The sequence below is a fragment of the Coregonus lavaretus genome, assembly GCF_964263955.1.
Source record: "Coregonus lavaretus genome assembly, chromosome: 21".
Taxonomy (NCBI): domain Eukaryota; kingdom Metazoa; phylum Chordata; class Actinopteri; order Salmoniformes; family Salmonidae; genus Coregonus; species Coregonus lavaretus.
The window spans coordinates 1,561,258-1,583,533 of NC_140008.1; the positions used below are offsets into that span (position 1 = coordinate 1,561,258).

Consider the following 22,276-nt stretch of genomic DNA (forward strand, 5'->3'; position numbering starts at 1 on the left):
GACTTTAGTCCTGGATGGATGCACTGAGGTATATAGGGATGGAAGCCATAGTGACGTGTAACCAAATATAAGGTTGTGGTAAAACATTACAACGTTTTAAAGGTTCCATAAATGTACAGTGACCTATTCAGAAGCCACAGTGGTGAATGATGAATATGTAAAATCAAAAGTTTTCTTTCATTTTCAGTCATGTAAAATGATCATAAATTGTAAAGAAACATGTGGATGCAGTGGGGTGCAAATACCTCTGTAGAATTAATTAAGCGAGAAATGGCGGTGGAAACGGCTTTATGCACAAATATTGATATAATAACCATCATATTGAAGTAAACTTGGAGTCACACGATGATATGTGGTGTGGTCCTCCCACTACGACTCGGGAAACCATGCAGTTTATTAAGCTACAGATGAAATAAGTTATGCTGAACTTCACAGGGTGGTGAAAGTTCACAGTGAAGAGCTTGATGCTCCTTTCCAATAAATATCGAGGGTCTTTTTGTCCATAATAATGTCATCATGTAGGTAGCCTGTCCAGAGTGGGCACGTTCACTATATAATGCCCCCAAAACATCTGACAAAACCATCGGTAGAGTTGAAAATGTGATGGAAACCCATTTAACATAACTTTTTTAACCGGTACATGGGAATTTAACTGCAAAAATATATTAGTATTTTCTAAAATATATATTTGTATGTGCATTACGTCATCACGCACAGCCATTTATCTTCAACACGTCAATTTGATGGAAACATCTCTGCTGGTAAAATGCACATGTTTTTATGAAGATTTTACAATATTCACATGAAAATCTGACGCCAGTCAAATGGAAACAGATTTTCATGCGAATATTCAAAAATCTGCATAAAAACAATATCCTCATCTATAAACAATATCCCAATAGAATTGAATGGTAAATTACATATTGAATCATTTTGGAGTCACTTGTATTGTAAATAAGAACATAATATGTTTAAGTGGCTCCAAAATGACACAATACATTATTTACCATTCAATTCTATTGGGCACAACATCATCTGAAACACAACCGAAACACACTGCAAATGCATCCAACAAGAGTCCCAAGCTTGATGTAGTCATAGCCTGCTAGGAATATGGGACCAAATACTAAACTTTTGACAAAGTGTAATACACTATAAGTGAATTTGTCCAAATACTTATGACACCTACATATGGAGGGCCCAGATAAATAGAGTATATTTATTTCTAAACAGTAAAACACACATTAATGAAAATACCCTCAAATAAAAGGTGACATTCTGTACTGTCGCCTCATATAAAACATTTAATATCAAACCTAAAATGCTGGAGTATAGAGCCGAATTCATAGTTGAATAAATTCAAAAACCAAGGGTGGGTCAACATTTTTCAATAAAACAACTTGGCCATGAAGAAGTTTCAGTAGATTAGGAACTGCTTCCTATAAAGCTATGTGGAGTATAATGTAGCTGGACATTGTAAAGTCTGCTTCCTATAAAGCTATGTGTAGTATAATGTAGCTGGACATTGTAAAGTCTGCTTCCTATAAAGCTATGTGTAGTATAATGTAGCTGGACATTGTCAAGTCTGCTTCCTATAAAGCTATGTGGAGTATAATGTAGCTGGACATTGTCAAGTCTGCTTCCTATAAAGCTATGTGTAGTATAATGTAGCTGGACATTGTAAAGTATGCTTCCTATAAAGCTATGTGGAGTATAATGTAGCTGGACATTGTAAAGTCTGCTTCCTATAAAGCTATGTGGAGTATAATGTAGCTGGACATTGTAATGTCTGCTTCCTATAAAGCTATGTATAGTATAATGTAGCTGGACATTGTAAAGTCTGCTTCCTATAAAGCTATGTGGTGTATAATGTAGCTGGACATTGTAAAGTCTGCTTCCTATAAAGCTATGTGGAGTATAATGTAGCTGGACATTGTAAAGTCTGCTTCCTATAAAGCTATGTGGAGTATAATGTAGCTGGACATTGTAAAGTCTGCTTCCTATAAAAGCTATGTGGAGTATAATGTAGCTGGACATTGTCAAGTCTGCTTCCTATAAAGCTATGTGGAGTATAATGTAGCTGGACATTGTTAAGTCTGCTTCCTATAAAGCTATGTGGAGTATAATGTAGCTGGACATTGTAAAGTCTGCTTCCTATAAAGCTATGTGGAGTATAATGTAGCTGGACATTGTAAAGTCTGCTTCCTATAAAGCTATGTGGAGTATAATGTAGCTGGACATTGTAAAGTCTGCTTCCTATAAAGCTATGTATAGTATAATGTAGCTGGACATTGTAAAGTCTGCTTCCTATAAAGCTATGTGGTGTATAATGTAGCTGGACATTGTAAAGTCTGCTTCCTATAAAGCTATGTGGAGTATAATGTAGCTGGACATTGTAAAGTCTGCTTCATATAAAGCTATGTGGAGTATAATGTAGCTGGACATTGTAAAGTCTGCTTCCTATAAAAGCTATGTGGAGTATAATGTAGCTGGACATTGTCAAGTCTGCTTCCTATAAATCTATGTGGAGTATAATGTAGCTGGACATTGTAAAGTCTGCTTCCTATAAAGCTATGTGGAGTATAATGTAGCTGAACATTGTAAAGTCTGCTTCCTATAAAGCTATGTGGAGTATAATGTAGCTGGACATTGTAAAGTATGCTTCCTATAAAGCTATGTATAGTATAATGTAGCTGGACATTGTAAAGTCTGCTTCCTATAAAGCTATGTGGAGTATAATGTAGCTGGACATTGTAAAGTCTGCTTCCTATAAAGCTATGTGGTGTATAATGTAGCTGGACATTGTAAAGTCTGCTTCCTATAAAGCTATGTGGAGTATAATGTAGTTGGACATTGTAAAGTCTGCTTCCTATAAAGCTATGTGGAGTATAATGTAGCTGGACATTGTAAAGTCTGCTTCCTATAAAGCTATGTGGAGTATAATGTAGCTGGACATTGTAAAGTCTGCTTCCTATAAAGCTATGTGGAGTATAATGTTGCTGGACATTGTAAAGTCTGCTTCCTATAAAGCTATGTGGAGTATAATGTAGCTGGACATTGTAAAGTCTGCTTCCTATAAAGCTATGTGGAGTATAATGTAGCTGGACATTGTAAAGTCTGCTTCCTATAAAGTTATGTGGAGTATAATGTAGCTGGACATTGTAAAGTCATACACACAATTATATTACTTCTTATTGACATTCAACCTGGGAATGGAAATGTAAGAAATTAATGTACCAACATGTCTAAAACAAATCCTGCAACAAAGGACCAGGTGTGAATGTTCTGGGGGGTCTAAGTCTACCCCTAACCAGTTTGAATACACTGTTTGATTTCACCCCCAGACCCCAAAACACACCCCATTCAAAACAGTTTTAACAGCCCCCCACCCGATGCAAATCAATATTAAGAAGGCATACAGTCAGTGTACAGACCAATGCACTACCCCCAGGATCACAACAAGCCCCTCACACATTGGACCACACACACACAATGTGAATGGAAATATATTATTATATTTTTATATATTACAATCACAATAAAGGGTGTTGGTTATTTTAGTTTTACAAGTAACATTTCTTGGACATGTCCTTACTTTAAAAAGAAGCATGTTTGGTCTTGTTTGAATCAGCCCAATTCTCTGGTTATAAATAAAATAACCATGATTGGCAGAATGTTTAATTCAAATCTCTGGCTATTAATAGATTGTGGAACTATGAAAAAAAGGGAATAATGTTCCCAACACACCCACCTCACAGTTCCTACACAGACCCTGAGGCACCATGCAGGTCTGACACCAGAGGAGGCTGGTGGGAGGAGCTATAGGAGGACGGGCTCATTGTAATGGCTGGAATGGAATCAATGGAACGTATCAAACACAAACACATGAAACCACATGTTTGACTGAGTTCCATTTATTCCATTCCAGACATCACAATGAGCCTGTCCTGCTATCGCTCCTCCCACCAGACTCCACTGCCTGACAACCATTCTATTGTCTTGAGGACTTTACAACCATTTGGTCTGATCAAAGACCAGGACACCCTTTCAAATAGATACATCCTCTCAGCCTTGATGACTAAACTAATCAAAGACTAACACACACACACACACACACCACAGTAATCTGATCATGGTGACTCCACAGTAATAACATTTATAACTCATAAGTCACCAGGTGTAATTTACCTTTTGACAGATGAAACCCTACATCAACTACTAATGACTTATGGGAGGAAGTGAGCATTTCACATATTAAGATATAATACAAGGATACTTCCTTTGTGTGTTGCACTTAGTCAATTGAAAATGTGCTTAAAGTTTTGAAAAAACAGCCTTTTTGATGATCTGTTTTGAGTTTTGTATTAAGAGTTGTGAAATTCTACCACATACTTGTGAAAATAGTACAAAAGTGATTGTAAAATCTATAATACATGGATTCTTCCTTAAAATGTACTTATTTTGTGTTATGCAGTTATGTTATTGAAACAGAATAAGTCTAATGAGAGAATAAATAAGTCAAGTCCAACCATTACCTCTCTCCTCTTTCACATCCCTCTATCATCACTCCATGGGTGTGTCCCAATAATATCTCCTTCCTCCTGAAGTGTATCATTCCTTCACTACTCCTCTCAAATGTAAAAGCATTGGATTGGTGTTGGCATGGGGTAGAGGGAGTTTACATATACCAGTCATTTCCTTTTAAATCCATGAAGGGAAGTGGACAAGTTCAAACTTAGAAAGGAGATAATAGTTCCACACCTCATGTGTCCTGATAACTACAGGAATGGAACCATATTGAGGTTGGCTGCTTTCTATACGGTTTGATGGGAGACAGAGACAGAGAGACAGAGACAGAGACAGAGACAGAGAGAGAGAGAGTGAGAGAGAGAGAGAGAGAGAGAGAGAGAGAGAGAGAGAGAGAGAGAGAGAGAGAGAGAGAGAGAGAGAGAGAGAGAGAGAGAGAGAGAGAGAGAGAGAGAGAGAGAGAGAGAGAGAGAGAGAGAGAGAGAGAGAGAGAGGACATCAGGTAAAGTTCTGGAGATGAGGGAATATGTGTGCAGAAAGAAACCCTCCAGTATGGTTAACCCCAGTTAGGCCCAGTATGGACTATCAATACAAGTGACCATTTAGAATGTGACCCAGTTCAATGGGTCTTAACAGAACTGGGGGATGTCAGCCATGAAGTTGTCTAAACACAACTGGAATATAATTTGTTTGTGATTCATTGTTAATGGACTTTCCATTAGGAACACAGGGGGAAAACCTAACACAACAACACACATAACACACAACCAATAAAAACACAAATGGGGAGGAAACCACTAAAGTCATTACCATATTGTCATTTTCTAACGACAGGGAGAAAACATGTAAAATCTAGAAGACTACTTTAGATCTGGTCAAAAAAAGCCTAGTGCACTACGTAGGGAACAGGGAGAGATTTGGGACAGAGACAGTAACTCCTGTATGGAAATCTTCATTCTAATGACAGTGAGCAAATCTCCACCCTATTCCCTATGTAGTGCACTACTTTAGATCTGGTCAGAAGTAGCCTAGTGCACTACGTAAGGAACAGGGTGTCATTTGGGCCAGAGTCAGTAACTCCCCTGGGTATGAATTGTCTCTCTATCTTATCTGTCTTCTATATTATGTTCTCCTCTCCTCCTCTCTTCTCTCCTCTATTCACTCTATTCTATCATCCACACCACATGCCAGCTTCAACACAATCCATTTACAAGTTAAAGAAACACCTTGGAATAAATAGCAAAGGAAAACTACTACTAGATGGATTTTTTATTTCCCATCACCATGAATCATATTTAATAACTGAACAGTAGCAGACCTAACTTCATCTGTTCCTGACTCTGGGTAGTGGATTAAAAAGACCATCAATCTCCAATGATATTAAAGTACAATTCTGAACATTACTGATATACTGAGTGGCAAGTCAAGATATGTGCTGGGTTTTTATTGTTTGGTTAATAGCACCACCTGCTGGACAGGTTTAATGTTGCTTGACTGTGCAGTACGGGAGAATAAAAGATGCCAAACTTAGGGCCGGTTTCCCGGACATCTCCATTGAACATGATTTTTAGTCTAGGACTAGGCTTCATCTGTGTCCGGGAAACCGGCCCATATAGTTCAATTAGCAAGTAAGTAACACTACCTGTTCCATGATACTGAGGAAAATGACATTGAGACAGAGAACCAATTGAGAAAACATTTCAATGGTTCTGAATGACAACCAACATACATTAACAGCATACATCATGATTAATGTGAATATATAAGATTAAAACGTTGCACTTACAAATAATATGAATGCATTGAATTGTAATTCATAACATCTTCTGAAGATCAAATCAATCAAATCATTGTACATAAAAACAGAGCAGAATGAATCATCACATCTGGGGACCATCACCACCAGCATGACTAGTATCTATGTGGACCCTACTACAGTTTAACCAGCTCAGCTATAGACTACACCAGCATGACTAGTATCTATGTGGACCCTACTACAGTTTAACCAGCTCAGCTATAGACTACACCAGCATGACTAGTATCTATGTGGACCCTACTACAGTTTAACCAGCTCAGCAGTACCATTATAGAGATTAAACCCAGGATAGAGGGGCTGAGTGAATGTGGTCTGGACTCTGTGGAGGAGGGTCATTGTGTCAGAGACACTGTAGAAGGACAGAGTACCTGCCTTGTGATCCAGGTCCACTCCTACTCTGGAGGACTGAGGGCCTGATACTGTAGTCCCAACACTATTGTGTCTGAACCAATATCTACCACTATAACACTGTAAACACCAGGACTTGTTATTGAATCCAAATGCACCACCTCTCCCTGTTCTGCTGATGTCTTTATATGAGACTGCTGTAACAACACACTCCCCACTCCACTCCACCTCCCAGTAACAGCGTCCAGACAGAACCTCTCTACACAGAACCTGGTAGTGGTTTGTGAATCTGTCTGGATGATCAGGATATGGTTGTTCTTGGTCTGTACGTGTCACCTTTCTGTTCCCTTCAGACAGAGAGAGGCGTGTGTTTGCTGTGTTTGGGTCCAGTGTGAGCTGACAGGAATCTGGGAGAAGAGCAGAGCAGAGACCAATGAGGGGAGTTAGAACAATAAGTGAAGTCAGATACTGTATCTACCCTGTCTTTGATTAGAGCACAGCAGAGATCAAATCAGAGAAATATGAGGAGTCAGATAGATACCCAGTCTTTGATTAGATCTACTATTGCTATATATTTCTAGAGGGATTGTTAGGAGTGTCAGTAAAAAGAGACTGTTAGTTACTTCAGAATAAAGAGACTCACATTGTAAGAACTGTTCTCTGGTCTTGGGCTCTGGAGGCAGTACAACATCCACTATATTCACTACAGACACACAAACACATTCACAGAGAGAGGGAATGTTATCATCACACCATATTCCACATGTATATGACTAGTAGGGAACTTTCAATGGTCTAAAGTTGATGTTCTTATTATTTTCAACATACCTGTAGTGGAGATCTTGGTCCATTCTCCTTTAAGGACGTCTTCTAGTTTATCTCTCAGTTCAGACACAGTCTTACTCACATCTCCAAAGTACTGAAGAGGACGGACAACGATGCTGGGTAAGTCTGAAGATACACTGGTACCGGAGAGAGACTGATAACTCTGGGGGGAAAGAGAGAGAGAGAGAGAGAGAGAGAGAGAGCGAGAGAACAGAACCAAATGATTGAGAGTTTCACATTGAGTTTTAATTTCATATCACATGTATCAAGGCAGTTGAGTTACCTGGAGGAAATGGATGTGATCCTCTGTGTGTGAGAGCTGCTCCAGCTCAGTGCTTCTCTTCCTCAGCTCAGCTATCTCCTGCTCCAGTTGCTCCAGGAGTCCTTCAGCTTGACTCACTTGAGCCTTCTCTTGGGCTCTGATCAGCTCCTTCACCTCAGAGCGCCTTCTCTCAATGGAGCGGATCAGCTCAGTAAAGATCTTATCACTGTCCTCCACTGCTGCCTGTGCAGAGCGCTGTTAAGAGAGAGAGAGAGAGAGAGAGAGAGAGAGAGAGAGAGAGAGAGAGAGAGAGAGAGAGAGAGAGAGAGAGAAAGAGAGAGAGACTGACTTGTTTTACTTTAATGAGCCATCCTCATTACACTAACACCCCCACCCCCCCTCCTAAAAGCACATTGCGTGACACCACAACCTCCACACAATCACATTACCCAGTACCCAACACCACAGTACAATACACCAACCAGCACCACATTCCAACCGTCCATCCAAACCCTCCTCTCCAGCCGTACAGACAGCCCCCCTGAGCCCCCATACCTCCTGAAACATCTCCACACTGTTGATCATTTTGTACAACTCAAACTCAACCCTAAGGCATCAACAGTAATGGCATTACCCTGGCAACACAGAAAAAACATGATGAATAGTCTGTCATTGCAGAAAACGGACACCCCTCCCCAACTCCCAGGTCAACCCGAGCCAACCAGCTATTGGTGTCCAGGGCTCCATGTAATACCCTCCACTGGACGACCCCTGACCTTTCCAGCACTGGGAGCTTATAGAGCACCCTCCACCTATACCCTGCCATGCTCTCAGCCCCCACAACCCCCTGCCACTGATGCCCCTTCACTCCCACTAAGCTCAGAGTGTTAAAAGTCAGTAAGTCCTCCAGACTCTCCTGCCAGTCCCCAGTCTCTGCTGTCACTTGCAGTGGTGGAAACGGTGGTGGCCCCTCCTCAGGCTGCTCCAGCCCTCAGTACTGCAGCATAGAAATCAGAGACCCCTGCTGTATTGAGTCTCTCCTGCCGCATGATGAAGATCTGCTGATCCAGCCCCAAACCACCAGCCCTCCTCAACAGAGCACATGCTGGTTCCCTCCAGCCCACCTCCGTACGGTACAGAATCCTCTGTGCTGCTGAGTCAGAACGCTGCCACCCTGACCAGAAAATGTTTACTAACTTGCGCTGCAGGTCCACAAGCAGACCACCGGGGGGGGGGGGGGGGTTGAGAATGGCCAATTTAAGCCATAGAGAGGATGCCACCAAGTTGTTGATGATCAGCACCGCCCCTCTGTATGCCACTTGGGAGATGAGCCACCTCCACTTCGTCAGCCTCGACACCACCGCTTGTGACACTCCTTCCCAGTTCTTCCTATCCCAACCCTCCGAGCCCAGATACACCCCAAGCATCTTGAGCCACTCACAGCCCCACTGCAACCCCCCTGGAAGCTGCAGAGGTGCCCTGTCCCTCCATGCCCACCCATCAGGCTCCCTCATCTCCCCACAACAGAAGTTACCCACCCATCAGGCTCCCTCATCTCCCCACAACAGAAGTTACCCACCCATCAGGCTCCCTCATCTCCCCACAACAGAAGTTACCCGCCCATCAGACAAACGTAAACAATGGATTTTCTTGGTTTCCCCACTCTGTTTTTCCAACCCAAAAGAGCTGGGAGCATCCATCTCCCTCAACATGGAAAAACTAGCTCTTACAAGTGATCCTTTTGCTTTCTCTGAAATGAAAGCCACTAGTTCCCTGCGTAGTTCAGATAGATTATCTTGTAGCCCCACCCTACCTTGCCCCACCAGCTCAGCCTCCACCTCACTAATGAACCACTCAAGCTCCCCCAGTACTCTCCTGGCCTCTGAAGAGGAAAAATATGTATACTGCTGACTGAAAACCTGAATCTGTGCTTTCCCTACGTCCCACCACTGACTGAGAGACTCAAACTCCCCCTTCTGCTGTCCCCACCTCTCCCAAAAGCCTTGGAAGTTTGAGCAAAAAGTGACATCTTGGAAGAGCTTTACATGGAATTTCCAATAGGACACCTGCCTGGGCCCTGTTGAAACAGAGAACTGAGCCCTGTACTAGGTGCAGACACATTTTGGAAAGCAAAGACAAGGTCACTGATTTTGGATCTAACCACTAACAACATACCCTTACACACCTGTTTTGCTACCCCTGCACTAAGATTTGTGCCATGGCTCAGCACCTGCGCCCCCTTCCACCAGACCCCCAATACACTTCATTAATCACATCACTGTGTGTCTCTTGCTAAAAAATCACGTTTAAATGTTTTTGTTTGACATATTCCCCCAGTCTCTGCCGCCGTTCATGTTAAGGAATTCTAACCTTGAAATCTCCATAAGAGGTGGGAGGGAAATCACCACAATCAGAAACCAGTAGAGAAGCCCATAAAGCCGCCATGCTAGAAAAAACCATCAATTTAAGCAGATTCTGAAGACATGCCCTTAAGAACCCATGACCCATTTTCTCAGCCTATACCGCTTCCTGGGTGAGAGGACACTAAACCCTTCATTCTTCATCAGGTGTTGTACTGACCTTACAAACCTTCCAGGATCAATAAAATAAGACTCCAGCAGAACCTTCTTTTTCCCCTTTAGTCTCCATCAGGAACCTAGAAAGTTCTCTCAGCGTATATACTGGGCCCTCAGCCTGACTGTCTGTCAGCTCTGGATCCAATGAGCCGTCTGAAAACGAGATCGCCTTGTCCTCCGCTCCCGCAGACTCACCTTCCCCCTCTTCCTCTTCCTCCTCCTCCATTGGCACGGTACCGTCCTCCTCCTCCCCAGTCTCTGCCCCCCTGCACTTCCCCCCTGATCAGAGCCTCTTCCCCAATGACAGGCAATATTTCCTGGGATGAGCCCACCAAGCCTTTGCCCACCGGAGTCTCTGTTACTACAGAAACTTGCCTCAGCTCATGTACCCCAGCTGCAACCCTCCCCACCACCGCTTTCTCCACGGCCAGCGCACCACCACTTGGCCATGCACTACTCTCCTCCCTCCTGGTACCACCACCACTTGACCCTGCTCTACTCTCCTCCTTCCTGGTACCACCACCACTTGACCCTGCTCTACTCTCCTCCCTCCTGGTACCACCACCACTTGACCCTGCTCTACTCTCCTCCTTCCTGGTACCACCACCACTTGATCCTGCTCTACTCTCCTCCTTCCTGGTACCACCACCACTTGACCCTGCTCTACTCTCCTCCCTCCTGGTAGCACCACCACTTGACCCTGCTCTACTCTCCTCCTTCCTGGTACCACCACCACTTGACCCTGCTCTACTCTCCTCCCTCCTGGTAGCACCACCACTTGACCCTGCTCTACTCTCCTCCTTCCTCGTACCACCACCACTTGACCCTGCTCGACTCTCCTCCCTCCTGGTACCACCACCACTTGACCCTGCTCTACTCTCCTCCTTCCTGGTACCACCACCACTTGACCCTGCTCTACTCTCCTCCCCCCTGGTACCCCTGCCATTTATTTTGCAATTCTGAGTAATCACTACTTTAGTACGGATTAGTAAGGAAAAACACTTTATTCAGTACTACTGCAGTTGCTTAATAATTCCAATAGATGGCAGCATAAGACCATGAATGACATTTCAGAAGATTAGTTTAGTTCTCTCCCTGGATACACCACCACTCCCTCTCACAGGAAAACTCCTGCCTGAGCTTTTTACTGTCCCTTTCCACACTGCTAACGCAAGAGGAAGGACTGAAAACACATTACTGTGAAGTAATATAATGATGATTCATGTTTATTATTACCTGTTTTTATGGTCATGTTTTGAAATTATACTTCATTACTATAATGATTATCAATAAGCCTAAACAAAATTTTGTATTTTCCTAGTACATTAATTGTCAAATTCATCAACCAGCATCGAGCACTCTGCCTTCTCACGCAAGCGAGGGGCATGTTGAGGTAAATATGCTAACCGCAACGGTTGCATTATGTAATTTATTGGTGGGCTGGAAGATGCAGTGTTTTTTCTTTTCTATTCAGAGGCTATTTACTCCCAATATGAGATAATTTTATATAGAAGGTTTTTATAATGCATGTTTACTAGGGTTGAGGTTAGCGCATCTGAGTAGGGATTATCTGGCCGGGGTTCAATACCTGTCCTACCTATCAATCATATTGCTGCTTGTAGCCTATAACTGATGATCCCCACACTAGAAACACCGAAAACTATCTGTGCTAGCAAACCCTGTGTTCCACCCCTCCCCTGTGTAACCTTGAGGTTTGTTAAGAAACAAACACTTGTCTACGAAAAGAGACATGTTTAACGGATTCCGCTTGGCACCCAGCCGAGAGCACACGAAAACCACTTGCAAATTTACCAAAACTAACCAACTTCTTGCGGTCTGTTCGTAAGCAATAAACGGAGGCAGATTAGCCACCACAACTCTTATCGAAAGAGGCGACATCTGCACCAACACACCCCTCACAACAAGACAAACCTTTTTCATTAACACAACCACCGCCTTGTTCATTCTGGATGCAGAGTCCAGATGTTCCGCTCCAACCTGTTCGCCGACCATGAGCAAAACTTCCTCCACACCTTTCTCCGGAACGCACCCGAAGCGACAGCGTTTCTTCTCCACTCGGTTGAGGCCATCACGCCGCCCTAACAAACTACCCCTACTCCCCCCTCAACTCTAAACGATAAACAGTGGAAACCAATAAACAAACCCTCCACCATGAGAAAATAAATTCAGAAAATACGCAAGAACCAAAAGAAAAAAGAATAGTAGCCCTCCTCACGAACCACAAATCTCTCACACAACCAACTTCTTCTTCTATGATATAATGGCGGTCCACAAACCAACGTTAAAGGTGCATGCCGCCACCTACTGTGCTGGAGTGTGTGGTCAATCACGGTTTCCAACATTTCTAAATCCTCCTACCTAACTCGTACTTCTGAGAAAATAAAGAAGAGCCCTACTTACTTCTAATAGACCCTCCCCCATCCCCAAAATCCCTTCCAAACCCCCCCACCCCCCCCAACCTCAATGACCCTACACTTCAATCTTTCCCTCTCTTCAACCTACTTACAACAATATAACAACACACGCTCCACCGTTTCATCGACCGTACCCCCCAGACACAAACCATTCACATGCTTGCCAACCAGATGTAATGACGAGTTCAATGTACAATGTCCTAAGCGCAATCTAGTAAACACCACCTCTTCCTTCCTAATCTGACTTTTGAATCTTGGTCCATCGACCTTTCTGTAAAACTGTAAACTATTCATATAAATGCCGGCCCTTGTGCTCAGAGTACCATCTCTTCTGCCACACATCTATCAAAATGTCTCTGATCTTACATTTGGCCTCACCTCTACCCAGTGGAACATTAATATCAATTATATCTCGTTTCAAAGCTCTTTTAGCTAACTGGTCTACAATTTCATTCCCTTCCACACCCGAATGTGCTGGGACCCAGCAGAATCTAACTACTACACCCATTCTCTCAATTCTCCATAATAACATTAATAACTCCAATAGCAGGTCACTCCTATTAGATTTACCAGATGATAAACTATTCAATACAGACATATCTGAGAATATTATATAATTCTAACAGGTTGTACGTCCTCCACCCACTGGAGGGCAACTATTATCGCCAACAGTTCAACTGAGTATACTGACAGTTCATCAAATTCAGGAACGTAAACGCCTGCTCCTGTGAGCCCACTATCTGGGTCCTTGGATCCATCTGTGAAAAGTGGTAGAAAAGCATAAAAACTTCTACCAATGTAATTGTCAACCAGTTTCACTATATCACTGACTTCTGACCAATCTTTCCTTTTCTCTACCAAGGTTAGATCAACAACAGGGTCTGGGAGTAACCATGGAGGAACATCCCCTATCACCACAGAAGGGCCAACCTCCAACTCCCTCAAACCACTCTCATCAGCAAGCTTTCCAACTGTCCAACCAAAACCACTGCCTTGTCTACTAGTATATTCCCAACAGTCATCTAGAACAGTAGCAGTGGGATGCTCAACCTCACAGCCTTTCAACCCAATAAGATAATGACCATTTTTTACTCTGTATATCCAAAGGCATCTCGCCTGCCTCAACCAGTAAGGCACATACAGATGTTGATTTAAATGCACCAATACATATCCTTAAAGCTATATACTGGATTTTGTCCAGCTTCTGAAGCCAAGTTTTGCCTTGTTCGATAAACTATACACCCGTAATCAATTGTCGTCCTGATCAGAGCTCTATAAATATCCATCAACGATTGGTTATGAATGGGGTGCTGACAGAGACCCACACAACCAACTACTGCAAAAGTGATGGAATGAGAGAGGCAGAGACACTGTACATTGCCATAATATAAGGTTTCTTCTTCTTTGGAGTTTAACGGCTGTTGGCATCCAATATGTTGCATTACCGCCCCCAACTGGACTATAATATAAATCTATTTTACTTTGTGATACAAAATGGGAAAAGGGGAAAGGAACATTTAATTAAAAACCTTCCAACTAACCAAACACTCATTAAATACCCACTACCCCATTCCACTACTTTGACCCTATCTGCTCCTGCACCATGCCAACGGCCTGGGAGGACGGGACACCACCACTCAACACACCCTGTAACTCTTCTGAAGTCTAATCTCGTATGCCCAAATACTTCTCTGCAGCTGCCACCACAACATCTATTTTCTGTGATTTACATTCCATTTCTGCTGTACAATTGATAACCATTGCTATGAACGCTAAGAAGCTAACTTTACTGAAGCATATATCACTCGTTGGCCTATCCCTCTGTGCTGGCACAGATCTTCTACTCACAGGGATCCTCTCAGGATCTCTCACCCTTGACCCATCCTCCTCTACTTCCTTCACTGTCTCAGCATACGACACCTTCTGCACTACTCTGACTCAACCTGCCACCTCAACCTGCCTCTCTCGCACCGGACACTTCAGATCCCCAGCAACATGGGCATCCCAACAGTTGACACACACAACTTTATCCACCGAAACTACACAATCCTCTATCCCATGCCCTCCTGCACACTTCCCACATCTTGGATCTCCCTCCTACAAACTGCTGCAACATTACCATAAACGTTGCACCTGAAACAAAGCAGTGGATTCGCCACAAAAGCTCTAACAGGATAACTGATATATCCTACCATGACTTTGTTGAGTAAAGACTCAAAACTCAAAAGGACTGACAGTGACTCCTCTGTTTCACCATGCTCACCACCGGGTCTGTGTTGCACCAAACGGCGGGAATCACAAACACCAGCAGTCTTCAACCTTAATTGCTCCACTTCTACACTTAACGCTACCCCAGAAATCACTCCTTTCAATGGTGCCCTGTTCCTAAGAGCAAAGCAAGAAACAGATCTTGACCCAAGTTGCGTGACACGGAGCGCCCACTCCCTCTGGTCAGAAGAAACACAAACAAATATCACAAGTCCACTACAGGTTACCTTCACTGATTCAACTGCACCCAACTCCTTTCCCACCCACCCTGAAACCACAAATGGATCTGCCAAAAGGTATGGATCCACGTTCTCCTACAATGTATCTCCTACTGCACCAGATTCTTCTTTATCATGTCCATTGATGCCAGGCTCTGGTTCTGAGCTCTTCACCACACCTTCTACCTCACTTAACTCTCCCTCATTCATTTCCATTTCACCTCCAGAACTCGGTCTGGTGCAAGGCTCACTCTGTTTGCACTTGAATTATAACATTTGAAATGTCTCTATTACTTTGAAACTTTTGTGAGTGCAATGTTTTCTTTTAATTTCTGATGGTTTATTATCTATTTCACTTGCTTTCGCAATGTAAACATATATGTTTCCCATGCCAATAAAGCCCTTTGAATTAAATTGAGAGAGAGAGCTCCATTTTAATGTATAGGGGACTTGAGTCTTTCATGGTTACTCAAGGTTATGTGATGAGGTAACCCCTCTTGCGACATCAAAATCAGTGTCAGCCTAATGGGGAATGACCTCTTGGTGAAACAGTCTAGATGTTGGTTTCTCTCCTCAGTAGACCTGGGTTCATATCCCGCCGGTTACATTAAGCAGTCTATTCTCTGAAAGGGGTCCAGACAGCCTGTTCCCAACAGTGGGATTGAATAGGGGCATCTCTCTCTCTCTGACTGGAGTAGAGAAGTGAAATGGTGTGTCTCCTCTGGTCAACAATACTCACCTTGAGAGACTCCACAGCCTGTTGGAGCTCCTTCAGCTCCTTCTCTCTCTCCTGGAATCTCTGCTGGACCTTCTGCTGACTCATCCCCAGCTGCCTCTGTGGAGAATCACTCTTCAATGAGCTATCAAGCTTTATTTGTCCAGTAGATCAATAGTATATTAATGGGACATAGGGCCCATAGAAGATAGGGATTAATATGTTGAGGAAGAGTCTGTGTGAAATTATATTATTATATTGTTATGTGAATGATTATAGTTTTAACAGTGCAAAAAACAGGGGAGCTGATTGGGTGTTTGATAACGAATGATAATGGTGTTTGATAATGAATGATAATGATGTTTGATAACAAATTACAATGGTGTTTTATAATGGTGTTTGACTTTAGAAAATGGTGATACATTTGGAGAATCTGGGTTAACATATCTATATAATCAAGGTTTGTGTTCATATTTGTTCTGCTGTGGATCGATTTAATTTGAATGATCTCATATTCAAACAGCCTGTATCTTTAATTATTTGTTTATCAGACAGTCACCAACAAGTAGTTCTGGTCTTACCTGTTTCTCAGTCCTCTCTGCTGCAGCTGACACTGTATCATGGCCTTTATGTTCATCCATTGTACACTGATAACAGATACACTGTTGATCGGTACGACAGTAAACCTCCAGCAGTTTGTCATGATGAGAGCAGATCTTCTCCTGTAGTTGTGCGGTGGCTTTGACAAGCTTGTGCTTCTTCAAAGCAGGAGATTCATAGTGAGATTGGAGGTGAGTCTCACAGTAAGAGGCCAGACACACCAGACAGGACAGGAGGGCTTTCTGCTTTCTGGTCCCAGTGCAGAAATCACACGCCACATCTCCAGGTCCAGCATAGCACAGAGCAGGAGGGGGAGCAGCCTGGAGTCCTGTCTTCTTCAGTTTCTCCACCAACTCAGCCAACATGTTATTTTTCCTCAGATTAGGCCTTGGAGTGAAGGTCTCTCTGCACTGAGGACAGCTATAGACCCCTTTCAGAACATCCTGATCCCAGCAGCCCTCAATACAGCGCCTACAGTAACTGTGTCCACAGGCAGTAGTGACCGGCTCCTTCAGTAGATGCAGACAGACAGAACAACAGAACTGGTCCTGGTCCAGCAGAACTCCCTGCTGAGCCATTTGGATGGTTGTTCACTCTCACACAGACAGACGACACAGAGACTCAGATCAGTTTCGTTTCCACATAAGTGAGTTTTTGGGAGGGGGAGGGACTTCCTGGTTCTGCCAGATAGGTGAGGTTAGAGGGAGGGAGGGAGGGATAGAGAGAGAACTGCGTTCAACATGGAGAGGGAGACAAATATTTTAGTTTCTAGGTTAGGGCCCTTCATTTGGAATAAATCTAACAAATATGAGTTGTTAGAATATATAAAGGGTAACAGTTCCTATGAAGTACATATTATAATTATTATAACAAGCTTCATAATGCCTTATAATACACTTATGTGTTATAACACTGATTATAAGTGTCTATAATAATTCATAAGTGGTTGTAATGGGGGGGTTTGATATTGATACAATATACTGTAGTTTAAATGAATACTGTATGTATTGACTGATCATTGAGAATGAGGTAATACTTTACACTACAGTGTGGGTATTACTGTTAGGCCTAGGGTCAGGGTTAGAGTTACTACATTCAGCAGTAACCCTAACCCTAGCCATATCTAGGACTTAAAAGAGAAGACGTTTTATAATCAGAGCTCTTTGTATCTCTTCTTAGTCAGACAGAAACCCCCCACATCTTATAGGTGGACGGGGTTATGAACATATCCAATGAATTGTTTTGTGCAACCAGATGAAATGAAACTGCCTTTCAGCAGGAAAAGCTTATCTAATAATCCTAACCATTGCTGGGTGTCTTCAGAGACTGAGGTATAGAGACACACTGTCAAGTCAAATCATCTGGCTGTGCTTTCATGTCAAAACATTTATTATTTTCTATTCATAAAATTCTATTGTATTATATTCTTTGATAACATATTCTATCCATAGGCTCCACTCTGTATAGTGTTAATGATGACTGTTTGTTCTGTACATTGATTGAATAGTTAGGACTATCTCACTGTATTCACAGATTAAATCCCAAGAGACCAGGAGACCTAAAGGAAGCCTTCAACACTGTATCCCTTCATCCAGTCATAGTAAACAACCTCTGTCTGTCTGTCTGTACGTCTGTCTGTCTGTAAACACAGCCAACTTTTCTACGGTGGTTGTTGTTGCTATCAGTGCTGCACAGCTATTTTCAGGTCTCTCCAGAGATGGTCGATCGGGTTCAACTCCAGGATCTGGCTGGACCACTCAAGGACATTCAGAGACTTGTCCCGAAGCCACTCCTGCGTCTTGGCTGTGTGCTTAGGGTTGTTGTCTTGTTGGAAGTTGAACCTTCGCCCCATTCTGAGATCCTGAGCGCTCTGAAGCAGGTTTTCATCAAGGATCTCTCTGTACTTTGCTCTGTTCATTTTTCCCTCGATCCTGGCTATTCTCCCAGTCCGTGCCTCTGAAAAACATCCCCACAGCCTGATGCTGCCACCACCATGCTTCACCATAGGGATGGTGCCATGTTTTCTACAGACGTGACGCTTGGCATTCAGGCCAAAGAGTTCAATCTTGGTTTCATCAGACCAGAGAATCTTCTTTCTCATGGTCTGAGAGTACTTTAGGATCCTTTTGGCAAACTCCAAGCAGGCTGTCATGTGTCTTTTACTGAGGAGTGGCTTCCGTCTGGCCACTCTACCATAAAGGCCTAATTGGTGGAGTGCTGCTGAGGTGGTTGTCCTTCTGGAAGGTTCTCCCATCTCCACAGAGGAACTCTGGAGCTCTGTCAGAGTTACCATCGGGTTCTTGGTCACTTCCCTGACCAAGGCCCTTCTCCCCCGATGCTCAGTTTGGCCAGGTGGCCAGCTCTAGGAAGAGTCTTGGTGGTTACAAACTTCTTCCATTTAAGAATGATGGAGGCCATTGTGATCTTGGGGACCTTCAATGTTGCAGAAATGTTTTGGGACCCTTCCCCAGATCTGTGCCTTAACACAATCCTGTCTCAGGGCTCTACGGACAATTCCTTCACCCTCATGGCTTGGTTTTTGCTCTGACATGCACTGTCAACTGTGGGACCTTATATAGACAGCTGTGTGCCTTTACAAATCATGTCCAATCAATTGAATTTACTACAGGTGGACTCCAATCAAGTTGTAGAAACATCTCAAGGATGATCAATGGAAACAGGATGCACCTGAGCTCAATTTTGAGTCTCATAGCAAAGGGTCTGAATACTTATGTAAATAAGGTATTTCTGTCTTGTATTTTCAATAAGTGTGTAAAAATAAAAACCTGTTTTCGCTTTGTCATTATGTGGTATTGTTGGTAGAGTGATGAGGAAAATGTTTTATTTAATCAATTTTAGAATAAGGCTGTAACGTAATTGTCACGGTTTCGGCCGAGGCTGCTCCTCCTCCTGGTTCGGGCAGGCTTCGGCGGTCGTCGTCCCCGGAGTACTAGCTGCCACCGATCGATGTTTCATGTTCGTTTGGTTTTGTCTTTATGTTGTACACCTGTGTCTTGTTAGTCCTCGTTAGTGTCCTATTTAGTTCTCGTTGGTTGTGTTTGTCTTTGTGTGTGATTGCTCTTCTGTTTTCGTGTTGGAGCTACGTACTTCCCTCCAGTGTTTTGGAGAGGTTTTTCGCACATGTTAGTGCGCCGTTTGTTTGACGCCTGTGTGCGCCGTGATTTCGCCTTCGGGCTTATTGTGCTTATTTTCTATGTGATTATTGCACTAAAGTCTTTTGGACTGAGCTTCTGCGTCCTGCGCTTGATTCATGCACCACACCCACCTTCAGCACCCCTTGACAGTAATAAAATGTTGAAAAAGTCAAAGGGTCTGAATACTTTCCGAATGCACTGTATGGCAGCTAGAAATCAAAACTGGATGGTCTTCAGAGATAGATGGGAGGGGCTGAGGGTAGCTGAAGGCGGGGACTAAAAACAAACAAAAGATAACTAATGTAAAATGTAGTGTCTGGGAAATGTATGTAGTATGTACATTTATAAGCTGGAAGTGGAAGCCTAAGTATTGTTTGTCCATTAGTTTAGGAGGGGTGGTAGGGTTAGGGGAAAAATATAAAGAAGGAAAATATATTTAAAATAATATTTACAAAACATATCTATGGGGGATTGGAAATTATGCAGACAATTACACAGATAGAAGCCCCAATATATCTGCAATGTTAAAGCTGGTCCTATAGCTGTACGGTGGCTTTGACCAGCTGGTGCTTCTTCAAAGCAGGAGATTCATAGTGAGGTTGGAGGTGAGTCTCACAGTAAGAGGCCAGACACACCAGACAGGACATGAGGGCTTTCTGCTTTCTGGTCCCAGTGCAGACATCACACGCCACATCTCCAGGTCCAGCATAGCACAGAGCAGGAGGGGGAGCAGCCTGGAGTCCTGTCTTCTTCAGTTTCTCCACCAACTCAGCCAACATGTTATTTATCCTCAGATTAGGCCTTGGAGTGAAGGTCAGTCTGCACTGAGGATGTCACACCCCACATCTAAAGGTCCAGCATGACAGTGAGCAGGAGGGGGAGCAGCTTGGAGTCCTGTCTTCTTCAGTTTCTCCACCACTTAGGCGAGCACAGCACTCCTGTTCAGAATAGGTCTTGGGGTGAAGGTATGTCTGCACTGCACTCAATCTGGTTTATTTAGTATCCCAGCGTAGGTTAAGTAGTGGAAAGAACATGTTGGGTTATTTTGACCCAGACAGCAACTGGGTATTTTTTACTCTCATGCTTGGTTGACCTAGCAACTGGGTCTGTTTTAATGTCATGCTTGGTTGCCCTAGCAACTGGGTCTGTTTTAATGTCATGCTCGGTTGACCTAGCAACTGGGTCTGTTTTAATGTCATGCTTGGTTGACCTAGCAACTGGGTCTGTTTTAATGTCATGCTTGGTTGACCTAGCAACTGGGTCTGTTTTAATGTCATGCTCGGTTGACCTAGCAACTGGGTCTGTTTTAATGTCATGCTTGGTTGCCCTAGCAACTGGGTCTGTTTTAATGTCATCCTTACTGTAGGTTATTTTAAGGCGTTTACATACTGTAAACTCAATTTTTCCTTATTAAATTATTCTATAATATGTAGAGTATTTATTACATATTATAATAAGGTATACCACTGTATCATAGCCCAACAATGAGACATACGTGGACTTTTAGGAAACTCTATAAGCATAATTGAAGCTACAAAAATGTCAATGTTCAACCTTAACATGTGCTAACTACGCAACAGACCAGATGAACAGGAAATATATTTACTCTCATGGGTGGCTAAAAATAACTATCTGAAAGCCACACCCCTACTAAACTATGCCTACAGTCTTCTGATCTGACCTGATGGGTCATATCTCAATAACCAAGCAACAATAACCCAACACCCAGCATCCATAACCCAGCAGTTTTTAAAGAAAACAACCCAACTAAGTGACCCAACGCCTGCAACCCAACATTTGGGTCAACCAAACAACCCAGTATTGTTTAGAGTGTGGGGACAGGTGTAGACACCTTTCAGATCATCCTGATCCCAGCTTTCTTTAATACAGCCCATACAGTAGCTGTGTCCACAGGCAGTAGTCACCAGATCCTTCAGTGGATCCAGACAGACGGAGCAACAGAACAGTTCTAGATTGTCAGCCATTTTAGTGCTTTCACCTGAAGGTTGAGCAACAGGGTGTCAAAAATGACTTTCTGTTTCATGGAACTCTACACCAGAGGACAGGGAGTGGCTTCCTCTTGACTGTGTACTCTGTATCTACAGGTTTTTGGGGGATGGAAGTCAAGCTAAGAAGATGACGTTGCATACAGCTGTGTCCACAGGGAATAGTAACTGGATCCTTTGGTAGATCCAGACAGCAGAGTGGATATTTTAAAAGGGCCTCTGCAATGTCCATACAACAAACTGCACAGCAGAGTATCAGAGATAACTTTAATTTCTTTGAAAGTCTGAGTGGTGGGGGAGGCCTTTTAGATCTGTTTGGAGACGTTAGTCCTGGATGGATGCACTGAGGTATATAGGCATGGAAGCCATAGTGACATGTAACCAAATATAAGGTTGTGGTAAAACATTACAACGTTTTAAGAGGTTCCATAAATGTACAGTGACCTATTCAGAAGCCACAGTGGTGAATGATGAATATGTCAAATCAAAAGTTCTCTTTCATTTTCAGTCATGTAAAATGATCAT

General features: G+C 43.0%; 1 protein-coding gene across 1 annotated transcript; it reads right to left on the bottom strand.

The window, feature by feature from the left end:
• Window positions 1-5,781: 5,781 nt before the first annotated feature.
• On the bottom strand, window positions 5,782-17,216 carry LOC311148960 (tripartite motif-containing protein 16-like). The gene is made up of 6 exons (XM_084186010.1): window positions 16,572-17,216; window positions 16,015-16,110; window positions 7,800-8,033; window positions 7,520-7,679; window positions 7,335-7,394; window positions 5,782-7,098 (listed from the first exon to the last, which is right to left on the bottom strand). Exons 1-6 carry the CDS (start codon window positions 17,166-17,168, stop codon window positions 6,584-6,586), a joined length of 1,662 nt encoding a protein of 553 aa, XP_084042136.1. The 5' UTR covers window positions 17,169-17,216; the 3' UTR covers window positions 5,782-6,583.
• Between the last annotated feature and the right edge of the window lie 5,060 nt (window positions 17,217-22,276).

Excerpts from the sequence above, each read along its gene's own strand:
- LOC311148960 (XM_084186010.1), bottom strand. The coding sequence starts at position 17,168 with ATGGCTCAGCAGGGAGTTCTGCTGGACCAGGACCAGTTCTGTTGTTCT. Across the intron at positions 8,034-16,014 it reads AGGCTGTGGAGTCTCTCAAG|CGCTCTGCACAGGCAGCAGT; the intron begins GTGAGTATTGTT and ends CTCTCTTAACAG. Across the intron at positions 7,099-7,334 it reads CAGAGAACAGTTCTTACAAT|ATTCCTGTCAGCTCACACTG; the intron begins GTGAGTCTCTTT and ends CTCTTCTCCCAG.